At 59.0% G+C, this 20,184-nt stretch overlaps 2 protein-coding genes across 2 annotated transcripts in view; both read left to right on the plus strand.

The window, feature by feature from the left end:
* The window catches only part of LOC136787245 (ceramide synthase-like), a 573,680-nt gene that overhangs the window by 10,568 nt on the left and 542,928 nt on the right, over positions 1 to 20,184 (plus strand). The window lies entirely within an intron of this gene.
* The window catches only part of LOC136787080 (kinesin-like protein KIF22), a 41,422-nt gene that overhangs the window by 1,635 nt on the left and 19,603 nt on the right, over positions 1 to 20,184 (plus strand). The window contains exons 4-5 of the mRNA XM_066984205.1: positions 19 to 146; positions 239 to 369. Coding sequence (XP_066840306.1) covers positions 19 to 146; positions 239 to 369 — 259 coding nt within the window. The remainder of the gene's footprint in view (positions 1 to 18; positions 147 to 238; positions 370 to 20,184) is intronic.

Genomic DNA, 20,184 nt, shown 5'->3' on the forward strand with positions numbered 1-20,184 from the left:
TAACGCCTCCTTCCTCAGCTTCGATGCCATCTACGGTGCCGCCAGCTCCACCGCCGCCGTCTATGAGGGCTCCGTCCGCCCGCTGCTGTCCCACCTCCTGGCCGGCCGCGATGTCACCGTCCTCGCCTACGGGCCCAGCGGCTCCGGTGAGCGTTGTCACCCCCCCGCCAAGTGTCCCTGGTGCCGCGGTGACCCTCCTGGGGGGGGTGACACGGTGCTGGTGCCCACCCCCCCCCAGGGAAGACGCACACCATGCTGGGCAGCGAGGGGGAGCCCGGCTTGGTGCAGCGCGCCCTCGAGGACGTGCTGGAGGCCGTCGGGGACAGCCGCCGCGTCACCGTGGCCTGCATGGAGGTGTACTGCGAGGAGGTGCGTTGGGCCCCGCTTCCCCCCCCCACCCCCCCGACTCACCCCATGTCACCTCCCTTTGTTCACGTCCCCCCCCCCCCCCCCCCCCCCCCCACACACACACCGGTGTCCCCACATTTATCAACCTGTCCCACCCCCAGGTCCCCCCGGGTCTTCAGATCTGCTCTCCCCCATAGACAGATCCCTCCCCAGACCCCCATATCACCCACTTATCCCCCCCCCCCAAATCCACATACCCCTGAAAAAATTCCCATACTCCTCCTAAATCCCCATTTCCCCCCCGCATCCCCCCCCAAAAAACACATCCTCCTCAAAATCCCCATATCTACCCCCAATGCCCATATCCATCCCCATTTCTCCCCCCAAAATCCCCATATCCCCCCCAAAGCCCCCGTTACCCCCCCCCCCAAATCCCCATACGGCCCCATATCTGCCCCCAAATCCCCATTTCCCCCCCAAATCCCCCCCACATCCCCACTCAACCCCCAAATTCCCCACCATATCCCCTCCAAATCCCAAATCCCCCAAATCCTCCGAAATCCCCCCCCATCTGCCCCCCCATAGGGCGCCCTCTCTGCCCCCCCCCCCCAGGGCGCCCTCTCTGCCCCCAAACCCCTCATACCCCCCCCATTTCCCCCCCATAACCCACCCAAAATACCCATATGCCCCCCCAATGCCCATTTCCCCCCCGTAACCGCCCCATATCTCCCCCCTGGAATCGCCCACAACCCCCATATTCCCCCCACATCCACCCCCAAACCCGCATATCCCCCCCAGCCCCCATACCCCCCCCATATCCCCTCCCAAATCCCCACATCCCCCCACAAACCCCCCATACTTCCCCCAAATCCCCCCCATGCCTCCCCATATCTCCCCCCCAAAAAAAACCCATATCCCCCTCAAATCCCCCCCATATCCACCTCAAATCCCCCCCATATCCCGCTCAAATCCCCCCATATCCCCCCCATGCCCCCCCATATCCCCTCAAATCCCCCCCATAGCCCCCCAGTATCCTCCATCAAATCCCCAACCCCCCCATATCCCACCCCCAATGCCCATTTCCTCCCCATATCCCCCCAAATCCTCCCCAAAAATTCCCAGATACCCCCAATGCCCCTATAACCCCCCATAATCCCCCACCCCCCCATATCCCTCCCCATATTGCCCCCAATGCCAATTTCCCCCCGTGACCCCCCCAAAATCCCCATAACCTCCCCCAAAATGCCTATACCCCCCATACGTCTCCATATCCATCCCCAAACCCCCTCTACTCCCGCCAACCCCCCCCAAATCCCCCCTATATCCCCCCAAATCTCCCCCAAATCCTCGTATGCCCCCCATACGGCCCCCCATATCCCTCCCCAAAATCCCGATTATCTCCCCCAAATGCTCTCCAGACCCCCAAATCCCCCCATACACCCCCCCAAACCCCCCATACTCCCCCCATACGTCCTCCAAATCCCCGCAAACCCCCCAAATCCACCCTATACCCCCCCCCCAAAAAAACCATATCCCCCCCCAGATCCCCCCATACCCCGCCATATCTGCCCCCACACCCCTCTTCACCCCCCCATATTCCCCCCCAAATCCCCATACCCCTCCCCAAATCCCCAGTGCCCATTTTCTCCTCGTAATCCCCCCATACACCCCATATTCCCCCCCAAAACCCTCATTTCCCCCCTGGAGCCCCCCATATGCCCCCATATCCCCCCCAGAATCCCCAAAACCCCCATACCACCCCCTAAAATCCCCCAATGCCCATTTTCCCCCTGTAACCCCCCATACCCCCCCAAATCCCCCTATACACCCCCAACCTCCCATATCCCCCCGTATCCCCACCAAGACCCCCTATCCCCCCCAAAAATCCCCCACATGCCCCCATATCCCCCAATGCCTATTTGCCCCATGTAAGCCCCCCAAAAATCCCCATATCCTCCTCCCAAATCCCCATATCCCCCCCAAACCCTTCATATCCCCCCAAATCCCCCAATATCCCCCACCAAACCCCCAAAATCCCCCCAGTGCCCCCCCAAATCGTATCCAGTTTCCCTCATATTCCCCCCAAATCCCCATAACCACTCTGTTTCCCCCCAAAGCCCCCCATATCCTCCCTAGCCCGCCCACATTGCCCCCTCAAACCCCCATACTCCCCCTGTCCCCCCCAAATCCCCCCCAAACCTCCTATATCCCCCCAAAATCTTCCCATACCCCCCATATCCCCCCTAAATCCCCCCAAATCCCCCCATTTCCCCCATAACCCACCCAAAATGCCCATATGCCCCCAATGCCCATTTCCCCCTGTAACCCCCCATATCCCCCCCATATCCGCCCCGTATCTGCCCCCAAACCCCCACATCCCTCCATATCTCCCCCCAGTATCCCCCCCCAAATCCCCATATCCTCCCCCAAAATCCCCATGACCCCTCATACGGCCCCATATCTGCCCCCAAACCCCTCTTCCCTCCCTAAATCCCCCCCAAAATTGCCCAAACCCCCATATCCCCCCCAAATCCCATTTCCACCTACATTCCCCCCAAATCTCTACATCCCTCCCAAAATCGCCATATGCCCCCAAATCCCCATATGCCCCCCATACGGCCCCCATATCCCTCCCCAAAATCCCGATTATCCCCCCCAAATGCTCTCCAGACCCCCAAATCCCCCCATACACCCCCCCAACCCCCCATACTCCCCCATACGTCCTCCAAATCCCCGCAAACCCCCAAATCCACCCTATACCCCCCCAATAAAACCATATCCCCCCCCCAGATCCCCCCATACCCCGCCATATCTGCCCCCACACCCCTCTTCACCCCCCTCATATTCCCCCCCCAAATCCCCATACCCCTCCCCCCGATGCCAATTTCCCCCCGTAACCCACCCAAAATCCCCATATCCTCCCCCAAAATCCTCATACCCCCCCATACAGCCCCATACTTGCCCAAAGACCCCCCAAATTACCCCCAACCCCCCATATCCTCCCCAGCCCCCCACAGTCTGCCCTCAAACCCCCATACTCCCCCTTATGTCCCCCCCCAAACCCCCACAAACCTCCTATATCCCCCCAAAAATCTTCCCAAATCCCCCAAAATCCCCCCCCATATCTGCCCCCCATACGGCCCCATATCTACCCCCATACTCCCCATATCCCCCCATAGGGCCCCATATCTGCCCCCAAACCCCTCATACCCCCCCCAAATTCCCCCATTACCCCCCATAACCCACCCAAAATGCCCATATGCCCCCCCAATGCCCATTTTCCCCCCCGTAACCCCCCATATCCCCCCCATAATGCCCCATATCTGCCCCCAAATCCCCATTTCCCCCCCACATCCCCCCCCAAACCCTCCTATATCCCACCCATATCCACCACATACCCCCCCAAACCCCCACATCCCTCCATATCCTCCCCCAAAATCCCCCCCAAATCCCCATATCCCCACATCCCCACTCAAATCCTCAAATGTAACCCCCCAAAAAATCCCCATATCCTCCTCCCAAATCCCCATATCCCCCCCAAATCCCCCAATATCCCCCACCAAACGCCCTATTTCCCCCAGTGCCCCCCCATATCGCACCCAGTTTCCCCCATATTCCCCCCAAATCCCCATAACCACTCTGTTTCCTTCCCAAAGCCCCCCCCAAATTCCCCCAACCCCCCCATATACTCCCCAGCCCCCACATTGCCCCCTCAAACCCCCATACTCCCCCTGTCCCCCCAAATCCCCCCAAACCTCCTATATCCCCCCAAATCTTCCCAGACCCCCCATATCTTCCCCCCATACTCCCCATATCCCCCATACGGCCCCATATCTGCCCCCAAACCCCTCATACCCCCCATTTCCCCCCATAACCCACCCAAAATGCCCACATGCCCCCCAATGCCCATTTCCCCCCGTAACCCCCCATATCCCCCCCATAATGCCCCATATCTGCCCCCAAATCCCCATTTCCCCCCACATCCCCACCCAAATCCTCCTATATGCCACCCATATCCACCACATACCCCCCCCAAAATCCCCATATCCTCCCCCAAAATCCCCATACCCCCGATACGGTCCCTTATCTGCCCCCAAACCCCTCATACCCCTCCCAAATCCCATATCCCTCCCCAAAATCCCCCTTTCCTCCCCACATCCCTCCATATCTCCCCCCAATATCCCCCCCAAATCCCCATATCCTCCCCCAAAATCCCCATGACCCCTCATACGGCCCCTTATCTACCCCCAAACCGTCATACCCCCCAAATCCCCATATCCCTCCCCAAAATCCCCCTTTCCTCCCTGTAACTGCCCCATATCTCCCCCAGAATCGCCCAAGACCCCGAAATCCTCCCCCAAAACCCCCAAATCCCCATATACCTCCCCCAAATTCCCCCTATACCCCCCTGAAATCCCCCGTATAGCCCCCACATCCCCGCACCAAACCCCATATCCCCACATCCCCCCCCAAATCCCCATATGCCCCCCATACGGCCCCCATATCCCTCCCCAAAATCCCAATTTCCCCCCCCATCCCCCACAAAATCCCCATATCATCCCCCCAAACCCCATATCCCCCCCATAACCCTCCAACCCCCCCATATCTCCCCCAAATCCCAGTATCCCTCCCAATGCCCATTTCCTCCCCATATCCTCCGCCAAAATCCCCATACCCCCCATAATGCCCCATATCTGCCCCCAAGTCCCCATTACCCCCGCACAGCCCCCCCATTTTCCCCCCCCAAATCCCCATATCTTCCCCCCAAAACCCCCATTACCCCCCCATGCTCCCCATATCCCCCCCATACGGCCCCATATCTGCCCCCAAACCCCTCATACCCCCCAAATTCCCCCATTTCCCCCCATAACCCACCCAAAATGCCCATATGCCCCCCCAATGCCCATTTGCCCCCGTAGCCCCTCATATCCCCCCCATATCTGCCCCCAAACCCCCATATCCCCCTAAAATTGCCCAAAACCCCCAAATCCCATTTCCCCCTACATCCCCCCCAAAATGCCCCCAAAATTGCCGTATGCTCCCCCCATGCCCATTCCCGCACCATAACAACCCCATATGCCCCCCAGAATCCCCCCAAACCCCTCATACCCTCCCAAATCCTCATATCCCCCCCGATGCCAATTTCTCCCCCATACCCCCCCAGAATCGCCCCAAACCGCCATATTCCCCCCACATCCACCCCCAAACCCGCATATCCCCCCCATATCCCCCTCCCAAATCCCCACATCCCCCCACAAACCCCCCATACTTCCCCCAAATCCCCCCATGCCCCCACATATCCCCTCAAATCCCCCCCATATCCCCCCAGTATCCTCCCTCAAATCCCCAACCCCCCCATATCTCACCCTCAATGCCCATTTCCTCCCCATATCCCCCCCACCTCCCCCCAATGCCAATTTCCCCCGTGACCCCCCCAAAATCCCCATAACCTCCCCCAAAATGCCCATACCCCCCATACGTCTCCATATCCATCCCCAAACCCCCTATACTCCTCCCATACATCCCCCAAATCCCCCCAACCCCCCCCCAAATCCACCCTATATCTCCCCAACCTCCCCAAACCCCACATATACCCCCCCCAAGGCCCCCAAATCCCCCCCAGAATCCCCCAAAACCCCCATACTCCCCCCAAAATCCCCGAATGCCCATTTCCCCCCGTACCCCACGTACCACCCCCCAAATTCCTCCTATACACCCCCAACCTCCCATATGCCCCCCCAAATCCCCCCTGGAGCCCCCCAAGACCCCCTATCCCCCCCCAGTGCCAATTTACCCCATGTAACCCCCCAAAAAATCCCAATATCCTCCTCCCAAATCCCCATACCCCCATGCGGCCTCATATCCCCCCAAACCCCTCATATCCCCCACCAAACCCCCTATATCCGCCCAAGTGACCCATAAATCGCACCCAGTTTCCCCCATATTCCCCCCAAATCCCCATAACCACTCTGTTTCCCCCCAACCCCCCCATATCCTCCCCAGCCCCCCCACATTGCCCCCTCAAACCCCCATACTCCCCCTGTCCCCCCAAATCCCCCCAAACCTCCTATATCCCACAAAAATCTTCCCAGACCCCCATATCCCCCCTAAATCCCCCCAAATCGCCCCCATATTCCCCCCCGAACCCCATATCTGCCCCCCATACTCCCCCATATCTGCCCCCAAACCCCTCATACCCCCCTATAACCCACCCAAAATGCCCATACCCCCCCCAATGCCCATTTCCTCCCCAGATCCCCCCAAATCCTCCCCAAAAATTCCCAGATACCCCCAATGCCCCCTATAACCCCCCATAATCCCCCACCCCCCATATCCCTCCCCATATCCCCCCCGATGCCAATTTCCCCCGTGACCCCCCAAAAATCCCCATAACCTCCCCCGAAATCCCCATACGTCTCCATATCCATCCCCAAACCCCCTATACTCCCGCCAACCCCCCCCAAATCCCCCCTATATCCCCCCAAATCTCCCCAAATCCTCATATGCCCCCCATACGGCCCCCATATCCCTCCCCAAAATCCCGATTATCCCCCCCCAAATGCTCTCCAGACCCCCAAATCCCCCCATACACCCCCCCCAAACCCCCCATACTCCCCCATACGTCCTCCAAATCCCTGCAAACTCCCCAAATCCACCCTATACCCCCCCCAATAAAACCATATCCCCCCCCAGATCCCCCCCATACCCCGCCATATCTGCCCCCACACCCCTCTTCACCCCCCCATATTCCCCCCCAAATCCCCATACCCCTCCCCAAATCCCCAATGCCCATTTTCTCTCGTAACCCCCTCATACACGCCCATATTCCCCCCAAAACCCTCATTTCCCCCTGGAGCCCCCCCCATACGCCCCCATATACCCCCCCCAGAATCCCCCAAAACCCCCATACCACCCCCTAAAATCCCCAATGCCCATTTTCCCCCTGTAACCCCCCATACCCCCCCAAATCCCCCCTATACACCCCCAACCTCCCATATCCCCCCTGTATCCCCACCAAGGCCCCCTATCCCCCCCAAAATCCCCCACATGCCCCCATATCCCCCCCAATGCCAATTTGCCCCATGTAAGCCCCCCCAGAATCCCCATATCCTTCCCCCAAATCTCCATCCCCCCCATATGGCCCCGTATCCCTCCCCAGATCCCCATTTCCCCCCATATCCTCCCCCTAAATCCCCATATCTTCCCCCCCAAAACCTCCATTACCCCCCATAACCCACCCAAAATGCCCATATGCCCCCCAATGCCCATTTCCCCCCCGTAACCCCCCATATCCCCCCCATAATGCCCCATGTCTGTCCCCAAATCCCCATTTCCCCCGCACATCCCCCTCATATTTCCCCCTGAACCCCCATTTTCTCCCCCAAATCCCCATATCTTCCCCCCAAAACCCCATAACCACTCTGTTTCCCCCCAACCCCCCCATATCCTCCCCCAGCCCCCCCACATTGCCCCCTCAAACCCCCATACTCCCCCCTGTCCCCCCCAAATCCCCCCAAACCTCCTATATCCCACAAAAATCTTCCCAGACCCCCCATATCCCCCCTAAATCCCCCCAAATCGCCCCCATATTCCCCCGAACCCCCCATATCTGCCCCCCATACTCCCCCATATCTGCCCCCAAACCCCTCATACCCCCCTATAACCCACCCAATATGCCCATACCCCCCCCAATGCCCATTTCCCCCCCGTAACCCCCCATATCCCCCCCCATAATGCCCCATATCTGCCCCCAAATCCCCATTTCCCCCCACATCCCCCCAAATCCTCCTATATCCCACCCATATCCACCACATACCCCCCCAAACCCCCACATCCCTCCATATCTCCCCCAATATCCCCCCCAAATCCCCATATCCTCCCCCAAAATCCACAGGACGCACCATACGGCCCCATATCTGCCCCCAAACCCCTCTTCCCCCCCCCAAATCCCCCCCCCAAATCCCCCCCCCAAAATTTCCCAAAACCCCCACAACCCTCTCAAACCCATTTCCCCCTACATCCCCCTCCAAAATTCCCCCCGTACCCCCCAAATCCCCATATCCACCCCCCGATGCCAATTTCCCCCCGTAACCTCCCCCAAAATCCTCATACCCCCCATACACTCCCATAGTTCCCCCAAAGCCCCCCCCAAATTACCCCCAACCCTCCCCATATCCTCCCCAGCCCCCCCACAGTCTGCCCTCAAACCCCCATACTCCCCCTTATGTCCCCCCCAAATCCCCACAAACCTCCTATATCCCCCCAAAATCTTCCCAAATCCCCCCCGTATCTGCCCCACATACGGCCCCATATCTGCCCCCAAACCCCTCATACCCCCCATTTCCCCCCCATAACCCCCCATTTCCCCCCCATAACCCACCCAAAATGCCCATATGCCCCCAGTGCCCATTTCCCCCGTAACCCCCCATATATCCCCCCCATAATGCCCCATATCTGCCCCCAAATCCCCATTTCCCCCCACATCCCCCCCAAATCCTCCTATATCCCACCCATATCCACCACATCCCCCCCAAACCCCCACATCCCTCCATATCTCCCCCCAATATCCCCCCCCCAAATCCCCATATCCTCCCCCAAAATCCCCATGACCCCTCATACGGTCCCTTATCTGCCCCCAAACCCCTCATACCCCCTCCCAAATCCCCATATCCCTCCCCAAAATCCCCCTATACCATAACCCTCCATCCCTCCATATCTCCCCCCAAATCCCAGTATCCCTCCCAATGCCCATTTCCTCCCCATATCCTCCGCCAAAATCCCCATACCCCCCATATCTGTCCCCAAATCCCCATTTCCCCATTTTCCCCCCCAAATCCCCATATCTTCCCCCCAAAACCCCCATTACCCCCCATGCTCCCCATATCCCCCCCATACGGCCCCATATCTGCCCCCAAACCCCTCATACCCCCCAAATTCCCCCATTTCCCCCCCATAACCCACCCAAAATGCCCATATGCCCCCCAATGCCCATTTGCGCCCCGTAGCCCCTCATATCCCCCCCATATCTGCCCCCAAACCCCCATATCCCCCCAAAATTGCTCAAAACCCCCAAATCCCATTTCCCCCTACATCCCCCCAAAATGCCCCCAAAATCGCCGTATGCTCCCCCATGCCCATTCCCCGCACCATAACAACCCCATATGCCCCCCAGAATCCCCCAAACCCCTCATACCCTCCCAAATCCTCATATCCCCCCCGATGCCAATTTCTCCCCCATAACCCCCCCAAAATCCCCATACCCCCCCCCCATATAGCCCCATATCTGCTCCCAACCCCCCCCCAAAATCCCGATATCCTCCCCCAAAATCCCCATACCCCCAAATATCCCTCCCCAAATCTGCATATCTCCCCCAAATCCCCATATGCCCCCCAATGCCCATTTCCCCCCGTAACCGCCCCATATCTCCCCCAGAATCGTCCAAAACCCCCATATTCCCCCCACATCCACCCCCAAACCCGCATATCCCCCCAGCCCCCATACCCCCCCATATCCCCTCCCAAATCCCCACATCCCCCCACAAACCCCCCATACTTCCCCCAAATCCCCCCATGCCTCCCCATATCTCCCCCCAAAAAACCCATATCCCCCTCAAATCCCCCCCATATCCCCCAGCCCTCATACTCCCCCCATATCCCCTCAAATCCCCCCCATAGCCCCCCAGTATCCTCCCTCGAATCCCCAACCCCCATATCCCACCCCCAATGCCCATTTCCTCCCCAGATCCCCCCAAATCCTCCCCAAAAATTCCCAGATACCCCCAATGCCCCTATAACCCCCCATAATCCCCCACCCCCCATATCCCTCCGCATATCGTCCCCAATGCCAATTTCCCCCCGTGACCCCCCCCCAAAATCCCCATAACCTCCCCCAAAATGCCCATACCCCCCATACGTCTCCATATCCATCCCCAAACCCCCTCTACTCCCGCCAACCCCCCCAAATCCCCCCTATATCCCCCCAAATCTCCCCCAAATCCTCATATGCCCCCCCATACGGCCCCCATATCCCTCCCCAAAATCCCGATTATCTCCCCCAAATGCTCTCCAGACCCCCAAATCCCCCCATACACCCCCCAAACCCCATACTCCCCCATACGTCCTCCAAATCCCCGCAAACCCCCCAAATCCACCCTATACCCCCCCCCCAAAAAACCATATCCCCCCCCAGATCCCCCCATACCCTGCCATATCTGCCCCCACACCCCTCTTCAGCCCCCACATATTCCCCCCAAATCCCCATACCCCTCCCCAAATCCCCAATGCCCCCAATGCCCCTCCTCGTAACCCCCATACACCCCCATATTCCCCCCCCCAAACCCTCATTTCCCCCTGGAGCCCCCCCTTTACACCCCCATACCCCCCCCAGAATCCCCCCAAACCCCCATACCACCCCCTAAAATCCCCGAATGCCCATTTTCCCCCTGTAACCCCCCATACCCCCCCAAATCCCCCCTATACACCCCCAACCTCCCATATCCCCCCCATCCCCCCAAAATCCCCCACATGCCCCCATATCCCCCCCCCCAATGCCAATTTGCCCCATGTAAGCCCCCCAAAAATCCCCATATCCTCCTCCCAAATCCCCATACCTCCCCCAAACCCCTCATATCCCCCCCAAATCCCCCAATATCCCCCACCAAACCCCCAAAATCCCCCCAGTGCCCCCCAAATCGTATCCAGTTTCCTTCATATTCCCCCCAAATCCCCATAACCACTCTGTTTCCCCCCAAAGCCCCCCCCCCATATCCTCCCTAGCCCGCCCACATTGCCCCCTCAAACCCCCATACTCCCCCTGTCCCCCCAAATCCCCCCAAACCTCCTATATCCCCCCAAAATCTTCCCAGACCCCCCATATCCCCCCTAAATCCCCCCAAATCGCCCCCATATTCCCCCCATACTCCCCCATATCTGCCCCCCATACTCCCCCATATATGCCCCCAAATCCCCCCATTTCCCCCATAACCCACCCAAAATGCCCATATGCCCCCCAATGCCCATTTCCCCGGAACCCCCATATCCCCCCCATAATGCCCCATATCTGCCCCCAAATCCCCATTTCCCCCCACATCCCCCCCCCAAATCCTCCTATATCCCACCCATATCCACCACATACCCCCCAAACCCCCACATCCCTCCATATCTCCCCCCAATATCCCCCCCAAATCCCCATATCCTCCCCCAAAATCCCCATGACCCCTCATACGGCCCCTTATCTGCCCCCAAACCGTCATACCCCCCCAAATCCCCATATCCCTCCCCAAAATCCCCCTATACCCCTGAAATCCCCCGTATAGCCCCCACATCCCCGCACCAAACCCCATACCCCCACATCCCCCCCCCAAATCCCCATATGCCCCCCATACGGCCCCCATATCCCTCCCCAAAATCCCAATTTCCCCCCATCCCCCACAAAATCCCCATATCATCCCCCAAACCCCATATCCCCCCCCATAACCCTCCAACCCCCCCATATCTCCCCCCAAATCCCAGTATCCCTCCCAATGCCCATTTCCTCCCCATATCCTCCGCCAAAATCCCCATACCCCCCCATAATGCCCCATATCTGCCCCCAAGTCCCCATTACCCCCGCACAGCCCCCATATTTCCCCCTGAACCCCCCATTTTCCCCCCAAATCCCCATATCTTCCCCCAAAACCCCCATTACCCCCCCATGCTCCCCATATCCCCCCATACGGCCCCATATCTGCCCCCAAACCCCTCATACCCCCCCCCAAATTCCCCCATTTCCCCCCATAACCCACCCAAAATGCCCATATGCCCCCCAATGCCCATTTGCCCCCCGTAGCCCCTCATATCCCCCCCATATCTGCCCCCAAACCCCCATATCCCCCCAAAATTGCCCAAAACCCCCAAATCCCATTTCCCCCTACATCCCCCCAAAATCCCCCCAAAATCGCCGTATGCTCCCCCCATGCCCATTCCCGCACCATAACAACCCCATATCCCCCCAGAATCCCCCAAACCCCCCATACCCCCACAAATCCTCATATCCCCCCCCGATGCCAATTTCATCCCCATACCCCCCCATATAGCCCCATATCTGCTCCCAAATCCCCATATCCCTCCCCAAAATCCCCAAATCTCCCCAAACCCCCCCCCCCCAAAATCCCGATATCCTCCCCCAAAATCCCCATACCCCCACATATCCCTCCCCAAATCTGCATATCTCCCCCAAATCCCCATATGCCCCCCAATGCCCATTTCCCCCCCGTAACCGCCCCATATCTCCCCCCAGAATCGCCCAAAACCCCCATATTCCCCCCACATCCACCCCCAAACCCGCATATCCCCCCAGCCCCCATACCCCCTATATCCCCTCCCAAATCCCCACATCCCCCCACAAACCCCCCATACTTCCCCCAAATCCCCCCACGCCCTCCCCATATCTCCCCCCAAAAATACCCATATCCCCCCTCAAATCCCCCATACCCCTCAAATCCCCAACCCCCCCATATCCCACCCCCAATGCCCATTTCCTCCCCAGATCCCCCCAAATCCTCCCCAAAAATTCCCAGATACCCCCAATGCCCCTATAACCCCCATAATCCCCCACCCCCCATATCCCTCCCCATATCCCCCCCGATGCCAATTTCCCCCGTGATCCCCCAAAAATCCCCATAACCTCCCCCGAAATCCCCATACGTCTCCATATCCATCCCCAAACCCCCTCTACTCCCGCCAACCCCCCCCAAATCCCCCCTATATCCCCCCAAATCTCCCCCAAATCCTCATATGCCCCCCATACGGCCCCCATATCCCTCCCCAAAATCCCGATTATCCCCCCCATATGCTCTCCAGACCCCCAAATCCCCCCATACACCCCCCCAAACCCCCCCATACTCCCCCATACGTCCTCCAAATCCCCGCAAACTCCCCAAATCCACCCTATACCCCCCCAATAAAACCATATCCCCCCCCCCAGATCCCCCCCATACCCCGCCATATCTGCCCCCACACCCCTCTTCACCCCCCCCATATTCCCCCCCAAATCCCCATACCCCTCCCCAAATCCCCAATGCCCATTTTCCCCCTGTAACCCCCATACCCCCCCAAATCCCCCCTATACACCCCCAACCTCCCATATCCCCCCCTGTATCCCCACCAAGGCCCCCTATCCCCCCCAAAAATCCCCCACATGCCCCCATATCCCCCCCAATGCCAATTTGCCCCATGTAAGCCCCCCAGAATCCCCATATCCTTCCCCCAAATCTCCATCCCCCCCATATGGCCCCGTATCCCTCCCCAGATCCCCATTTCCCCCCATATCCTCCCCCTAAATCCCCATATCTTCCCCCCAAAACCTCCATTACCCCCATAACCCACCCAAAATGCCCATATGCCCCCCCAATGCCCATTTCCCCCCGTAACCCCCCATATCCCCCCCATAATGCCCCATGTCTGTCCCCAAATCCCCATTTCCCCCACACATCCCCCTCATATTTCCCCCTGAACCCCCCATTTTCTCCCCCAAATCCCCATATCTTCCCCCCAAAACCCCATAACCACTCTGTTTCCCCCCAACCCCCCATATCCTCCCCAGCCCCCCCACATTGCCCCCTCAAACCCCCATACTCCCCCCCCCCTGTCCCCCCCAAATCCCCCCCAAACCTCCTATATCCCACAAAAATCTTCCCAGACCCCCATATCCCCCCTAAATCCCCCCCAAATCGCCCCCATATTCCCCCGAACCCCCCATATCTGCCCCCCATACTCCCCCATATCTGCCCCCAAACCCCTCATACCCCCCTATAACCCACCCAATATGCCCATACCCCCCCCAATGCCCATTTCCCCCCGTAACCCCCCATATCCCCCCCCATAATGCCCCATATCTGCCCCCAAATCCCCATTTCCCCCCACATCCCCCCCCCAAATCCTCCTATATCCCACCCATATCCACCACATACCCCCCCCCAAACCCCCACATCCCTCCATATCTCCCCCAATATCCCCCCCAAATCCCCATATCCTCCCCCCAAAATCCACAGGACGCACCATACGGCCCCATATCTGCCCCCAAACCCCTCTTCCCCCCCCCAAATCCCCCCCCCCAAATCCCCCCCAAAATTTCCCAAAACCCCCACAACCCTCTCAAACCCATTTCCCCCTACATCCCCCTCCAAAATTCCCCCGTACCCCCCAAATCCCCATATCCACCCCCCGATGCCAATTTCCCCCCGTAACCCCCCCCAAAATCCCCATATCCTCCCCCAAAATCCTCATACCCCCCCCATACAGTCCCATAGTTCCCCCAAAGCCCCCCCCCCCAAATTACCCCCAACCCTCCCCATATCCTCCCCAGCCCCCCACAGTCTGCCCCTCAAACCCCCATACTCCCCCTTATGTCCCCCCCAAATCCCCACAAACCTCCCTATATCCCCCCAAAATCTTCCCAAATCCCCCCGTATCTGCCCCACATACGGCCCCGTATCTGCCCCACATACGGCCCCATATCTGCCCCCAAACCCCTCATACCCCCCATTTCCCCCCCATAACCCACCCAAAGTACCCATATGCCCCCCAATGCCCATTTCCCCCCGGAACCCCCCATATCCCCCCCATAATGCCCCATATCTGCCCCCAAATTCCCATTTCCCCCCACATCCCCCCCCCAAATCCTCCTATATGCCACCCATATCCACCACATACCCCCCCCAAAATCCCCATATCCTCCCCCAAAATCCCCATACCCCCGATACGGTCCCTTATCTGCCCCCAAACCCCTCATACCCCCTCCCAAATCCCATATCCCTCCCCAAAATCCCCCTTTCCTTCCCACATCCCTCCATATCTCCCCCAATATCCCCCCCAAATCCCCATATCCTCCCCCAAAATCCCCATGACCCCTCATACGGCCCCTTATCTGCCCCCAAACCGTCATACCCCCCAAATCCCCATATCCCTCCCCAAAATCCCCCTATACCCCCCTGAAATCCCCCGTATAGCCCCCACATCCCCGCACCAAACCCCATACCCCCACATCCCCCCCAAATCCCCATATGCCCCCCATACGGCCCCCATATCCCTCCCCAAAATCCCAATTTCCCCCCATCCCCCACAAAATCCCCATATCATCCCCCAAACCCCATATCCCCCCCATAACCCTCCAACCCCCCCATATCTCCCCCCAAATCCCAGTATCCCTCCCAATGCCCATTTCCTCCCCATATCCTCCGCCAAAATCCCCATACCCCCCATAATGCCCCATATCTGCCCCCAAGTCCCCATTTCCCCCGCACAGCCCCCCATATTTCCCCTGAACCCCCCATTTTCCCCCCCAAATCCCCATATCTTCCCCCCAAAACCCCCATTACCCCCCCATGCTCCCCATATCCCCCCCATACGGCCCCATATCTGCCCCCAAACCCCTCATACCCCCCCCCAAATTCCCCCATTTCCCCCATAACCCACCCAAAATGCCCATATGCCCCCCAATGCCCATTTGCCCCCGTAGCCCCTCATATCCCCCCCATATCTGCCCCCAAACCCCCATATCCCCCCAAAATTGCTCAAAACCCCCAAATCCCATTTCCCCCTACATCCCCCCCAAAATGCCCCCAAAATCGCCGTATGCTCCCCCATGCCCATTCCCGCACCATAACAACCCCATATGCCCCCCAGAATCCCCCAAACCCCTCATACCCTCCCAAATCCTCATATCCCCCCCGATGCCAATTTCTCCCCCATAACCCCCCCAAAATCCCCATACCCCCCCATATAGCCCCATATCTGCTCCCAACCCCCACCAAAATCCCGATATCCTCCCCCAAAATCCCCATACCCCCAAATATCCCTCCCCAAATCTGCATATCTCCCCCAAATCCCCATATGCCCCCCAATGCCCATTTCCCCCCCCGTAACCGCCCCATATCTCCCCCCAGAATCGTCCAAAACCCCCATATTCCCCCCACATCCACCCCCAAACCCGCATATCCCCCCCAGCCCCCATACCCCCCATATCCCCTCCCAAATCCCCACATCCCCCCACAAACCCCCCATACTTCCCCCAAATCCCCCCCATGCCTCCCCATATCTCCCCCCAAAAAAACCCATATCCCCCTCAAATCCCCCCATATCCCCCAGCCCTCATACTCCCCCATATCCCCTCAAATCCCCCCCATAGCCCCCCAGTATCCTCCCTCGAATCCCCAACCCCCCCATATCCCACCCCCAATGCCCATTTCCTCCCCAGATCCCCCCAAATCCTCCCCAAAAATTCCCAGATACCCCCAATGCCCCTATAACCCCCCATAATCCCCCACCCCCCCATATCCCTCCGCATATCGTCCCCAATGCCAATTTCCCCCGTGACCCCCCCCAAAATCCCCATAACCTCCCCCAAAATGCCCATACCCCCCCATACGTCTCCATATCCATCCCCAAACCCCTCTACTCCCGCCAACCCCCCCCCCAAATCCCCCCTATATCCCCCCAAATCTCCCCCAAATCCTCATATGCCCCCCATACGGCCCCCATATCCCTCCCCAAAATCCCGATTATCTCCCCCAAATGCTCTCCAGACCCCCAAATCCCCCCATACACCCCCCCCCCAAACCCCCCATACTCCCCATACGTCCTCCAAATCCCCGCAAACCCCCCAAATCCACCCTATACCCCCCCCCCAAAAACCATATCCCCCCCAGATCCCCCCATACCCCGCCATATCTGCCCCCACACCCCTCTTCAGCCCCCACATATTCCCCCCAAATCCCCATACCCCTCCCCAAATCCCCAATGCCCCCAATGCCCCTCCTCGTAACCCCCATACACCCCCATATTCCCCCCCCAAACCCTCATTTCCCCCCTGGAGCCCCCCTTTACACCCCCATACCCCCCCCCAGAATCCCCCCAAACCCCCATACCACCCCCTAAAATCCCCGAATGCCCATTTTCCCCCTGTAACCCCCCATACCCCCCCAAATCCCCCTATACACCCCCAACCTCCCATATCCCCCCCATCCCCCCCAAAATCCCCCACATGCCCCCATATCCCCCCCAATGCCAATTTGCCCCATGTAAGCCCCCCAAAAATCCCCATATCCTCCTCCCAAATCCCCATACCTCCCCCAAACCCCTCATATCCCCCCCAAATCCCCCAATATCCCCCACCAAACCCCCAAAATCCCCCCAGTGCCCCCCAAATCGTATCCAGTTTCCTTCATATTCCCCCCAAATCCCCATAACCACTCTGTTTCCCCCCAAAGCCCCCCATATCCTCCCTAGCCCGCCCACATTGCCCCCTCAAACCCCCATACTCCCCCTGTCCCCCCCAAATCCCCCCCAAACCTCCTATATCCCCCCAAAATCTTCCCAGACCCCCCATATCCCCCCTAAATCCCCCCCAAATCGCCCCCATATTCCCCCCATACTCCCCCATATCTGCCCCCCATACTCCCCCATATATGCCCCCAAATCCCCCCATTTCCCCCATAACCCACCCAAAATGCCCATATGCCCCCCCAATGCCCATTTCCCCCCGGAACCCCCCATATCCCCCCCATAATGCCCCATATCTGCCCCCAAATCCCCATTTCCCCCCCACATCCCCCCCCCCCAAATCCTCCTATATCCCACCCATATCCACCACATACCCCCCAAACCCCCACATCCCTCCATATCTCCCCCCAATATCCCCCCCAAATCCCCATATCCTCCCCCAAAATCCCCATGACCCCTCATACGGCCCCTTATCTGCCCCCAAACCGTCATACCCCCCAAATCCCCATATCCCTCCCCAAAATCCCCCTATACCCCCCTGAAATCCCCCGTATAGCCCCCACATCCCCGCACCAAACCCCATACCCCCACATCCCCCCCAAATCCCCATATGCCCCCCATACGGCCCCCATATCCCTCCCCAAAATCCCAATTTCCCCCATCCCCCACAAAATCCCCATATCATCCCCCAAACCCCATATCCCCCCCATAACCCTCCAACCCCCCATATCTCCCCCCAAATCCCAGTATCCCTCCCAATGCCCATTTCCTCCCCATATCCTCCGCCAAAATCCCCATACCCCCCCATAATGCCCCATATCTGCCCCCAAGTCCCCATTACCCCCGCACAGCCCCCCCATATTTCCCCCTGAACCCCCCATTTTCCCCCCCAAATCCCCATATCTTCCCCCCAAAACCCCCATTACCCCCCATGCTCCCCATATCCCCCCCATACGGCCCCATATCTGCCCCCAAACCCCTCATACCCCCCCCAAATTCCCCCATTTCCCCCATAACCCACCCAAAATGCCCATATGCCCCCCCAATGCCCATTTGCCCCCCGTAGCCCCTCATATCCCCCCCATATCTGCCCCCAAACCCCCATATCCCCCCAAAATTGCCCAAAACCCCAAATCCCATTTCCCCCTACATCCCCAAAATCCCCCCAAAATCGCCGTATGCTCCCCCCATGCCCATTCCCGCACCATAACAACCCCATATCCCCCAGAATCCCCCAAACGCCCCATACCCCCACAAATCCTCATATCCCCCCCGATGCCAATTTCATCCCCATACCCCCCATATAGCCCCATATCTGCTCCCAAATCCCCATATCCCTCCCCAAAATCCCCAAATCTCCCCAAACCCCCCAAAATCCCGATATCCTCCCCCAAAATCCCCATACCCCCACATATCCCTCCCCAAATCTGCATATCTCCCCCAAATCCCCATATGCCCCCCAATGCCCATTTCCCCCCGTAACCGCCCCATATCTCCCCCCAGAATCGCCCAAAACCCCCATATTCCCCCACATCCACCCCCAAACCCGCATATCCCCCCAGCCCCCATACCCCCCCCTATATCCCCTCCCAAATCCCCACATCCCCCCACAAACCCCCCATACTTCCCCCAAATCCCCCCACGCCTCCCCATATCTCCCCCCAAAAATACCCATATCCCCCTCAAATCCCCCCATACCCCTCAAATCCCCAACCCCCCCATATCCCACCCCCAATGCCCATTTCCTCCCCAGATCCCCCCAAATCCTCCCCAAAAATTCCCAGATACCCCCAATGCCCCTATAACCCCCCATAATCCCCCACCCCCCATATCCCTCCCCATATCCGCCCCCGATGCCAATTTCCCCCCGTGACCCCCCAAAAATCCCCATAACCTCCCCCGAAATCCCCATACGTCTCCATATCCATCCCCAAACCCCCTCTACTCCCGCCAACCCCCCCAAATCCCCCCTATATCCCCCCAAATCTCCCCCAAATCCTCATATGCCCCCCATACGGCCCCCATATCCCTCCCCAAAATCCCGATTATCCCCCCATATGCTCTCCAGACCCCCAAATCCCCCCATACACCCCCCCAAACCCCCCATACTCCCCATACGTCCTCCAAATCCCCCGCAAACTCCCCAAATCCACCCTATACCCCCCAATAAAACCATATCCCCCCCAGATCCCCCCATACCCCGCCATATCTGCCCCCACACCCCTCTTCACCCCCCCATATTCCCCCCCAAATCCCCATACCCCTCCCCAAATCCCCAATGCCCATTTTCCCCCTGTAACCCCCCATACCCCCCCAAATCCCCCCTATACACCCCCAACCTCCCATATCCCCCCTGTATCCCCACCAAGGCCCCCTATCCCCCCAAAATCCCCCACATGCCCCCATATCCCCCCCAATGCCAATTTGCCCCATGTAAGCCCCCCCAGAATCCCCATATCCTTCCCCCAAATCTCCATCCCCCCCATATGGCCCCGTATCCCTCCCCAGATCCCCATTTCCCCCCATATCCTCCCCCTAAATCCCCATATCTTCCCCCCAAAACCTCCATTACCCCCC

The sequence above is a fragment of the Anser cygnoides genome, chromosome 28 (assembly GCF_040182565.1).
Source record: "Anser cygnoides isolate HZ-2024a breed goose chromosome 28, Taihu_goose_T2T_genome, whole genome shotgun sequence".
In the NCBI taxonomy this organism is placed as follows: Eukaryota; Metazoa; Chordata; class Aves; order Anseriformes; family Anatidae; genus Anser; species Anser cygnoides.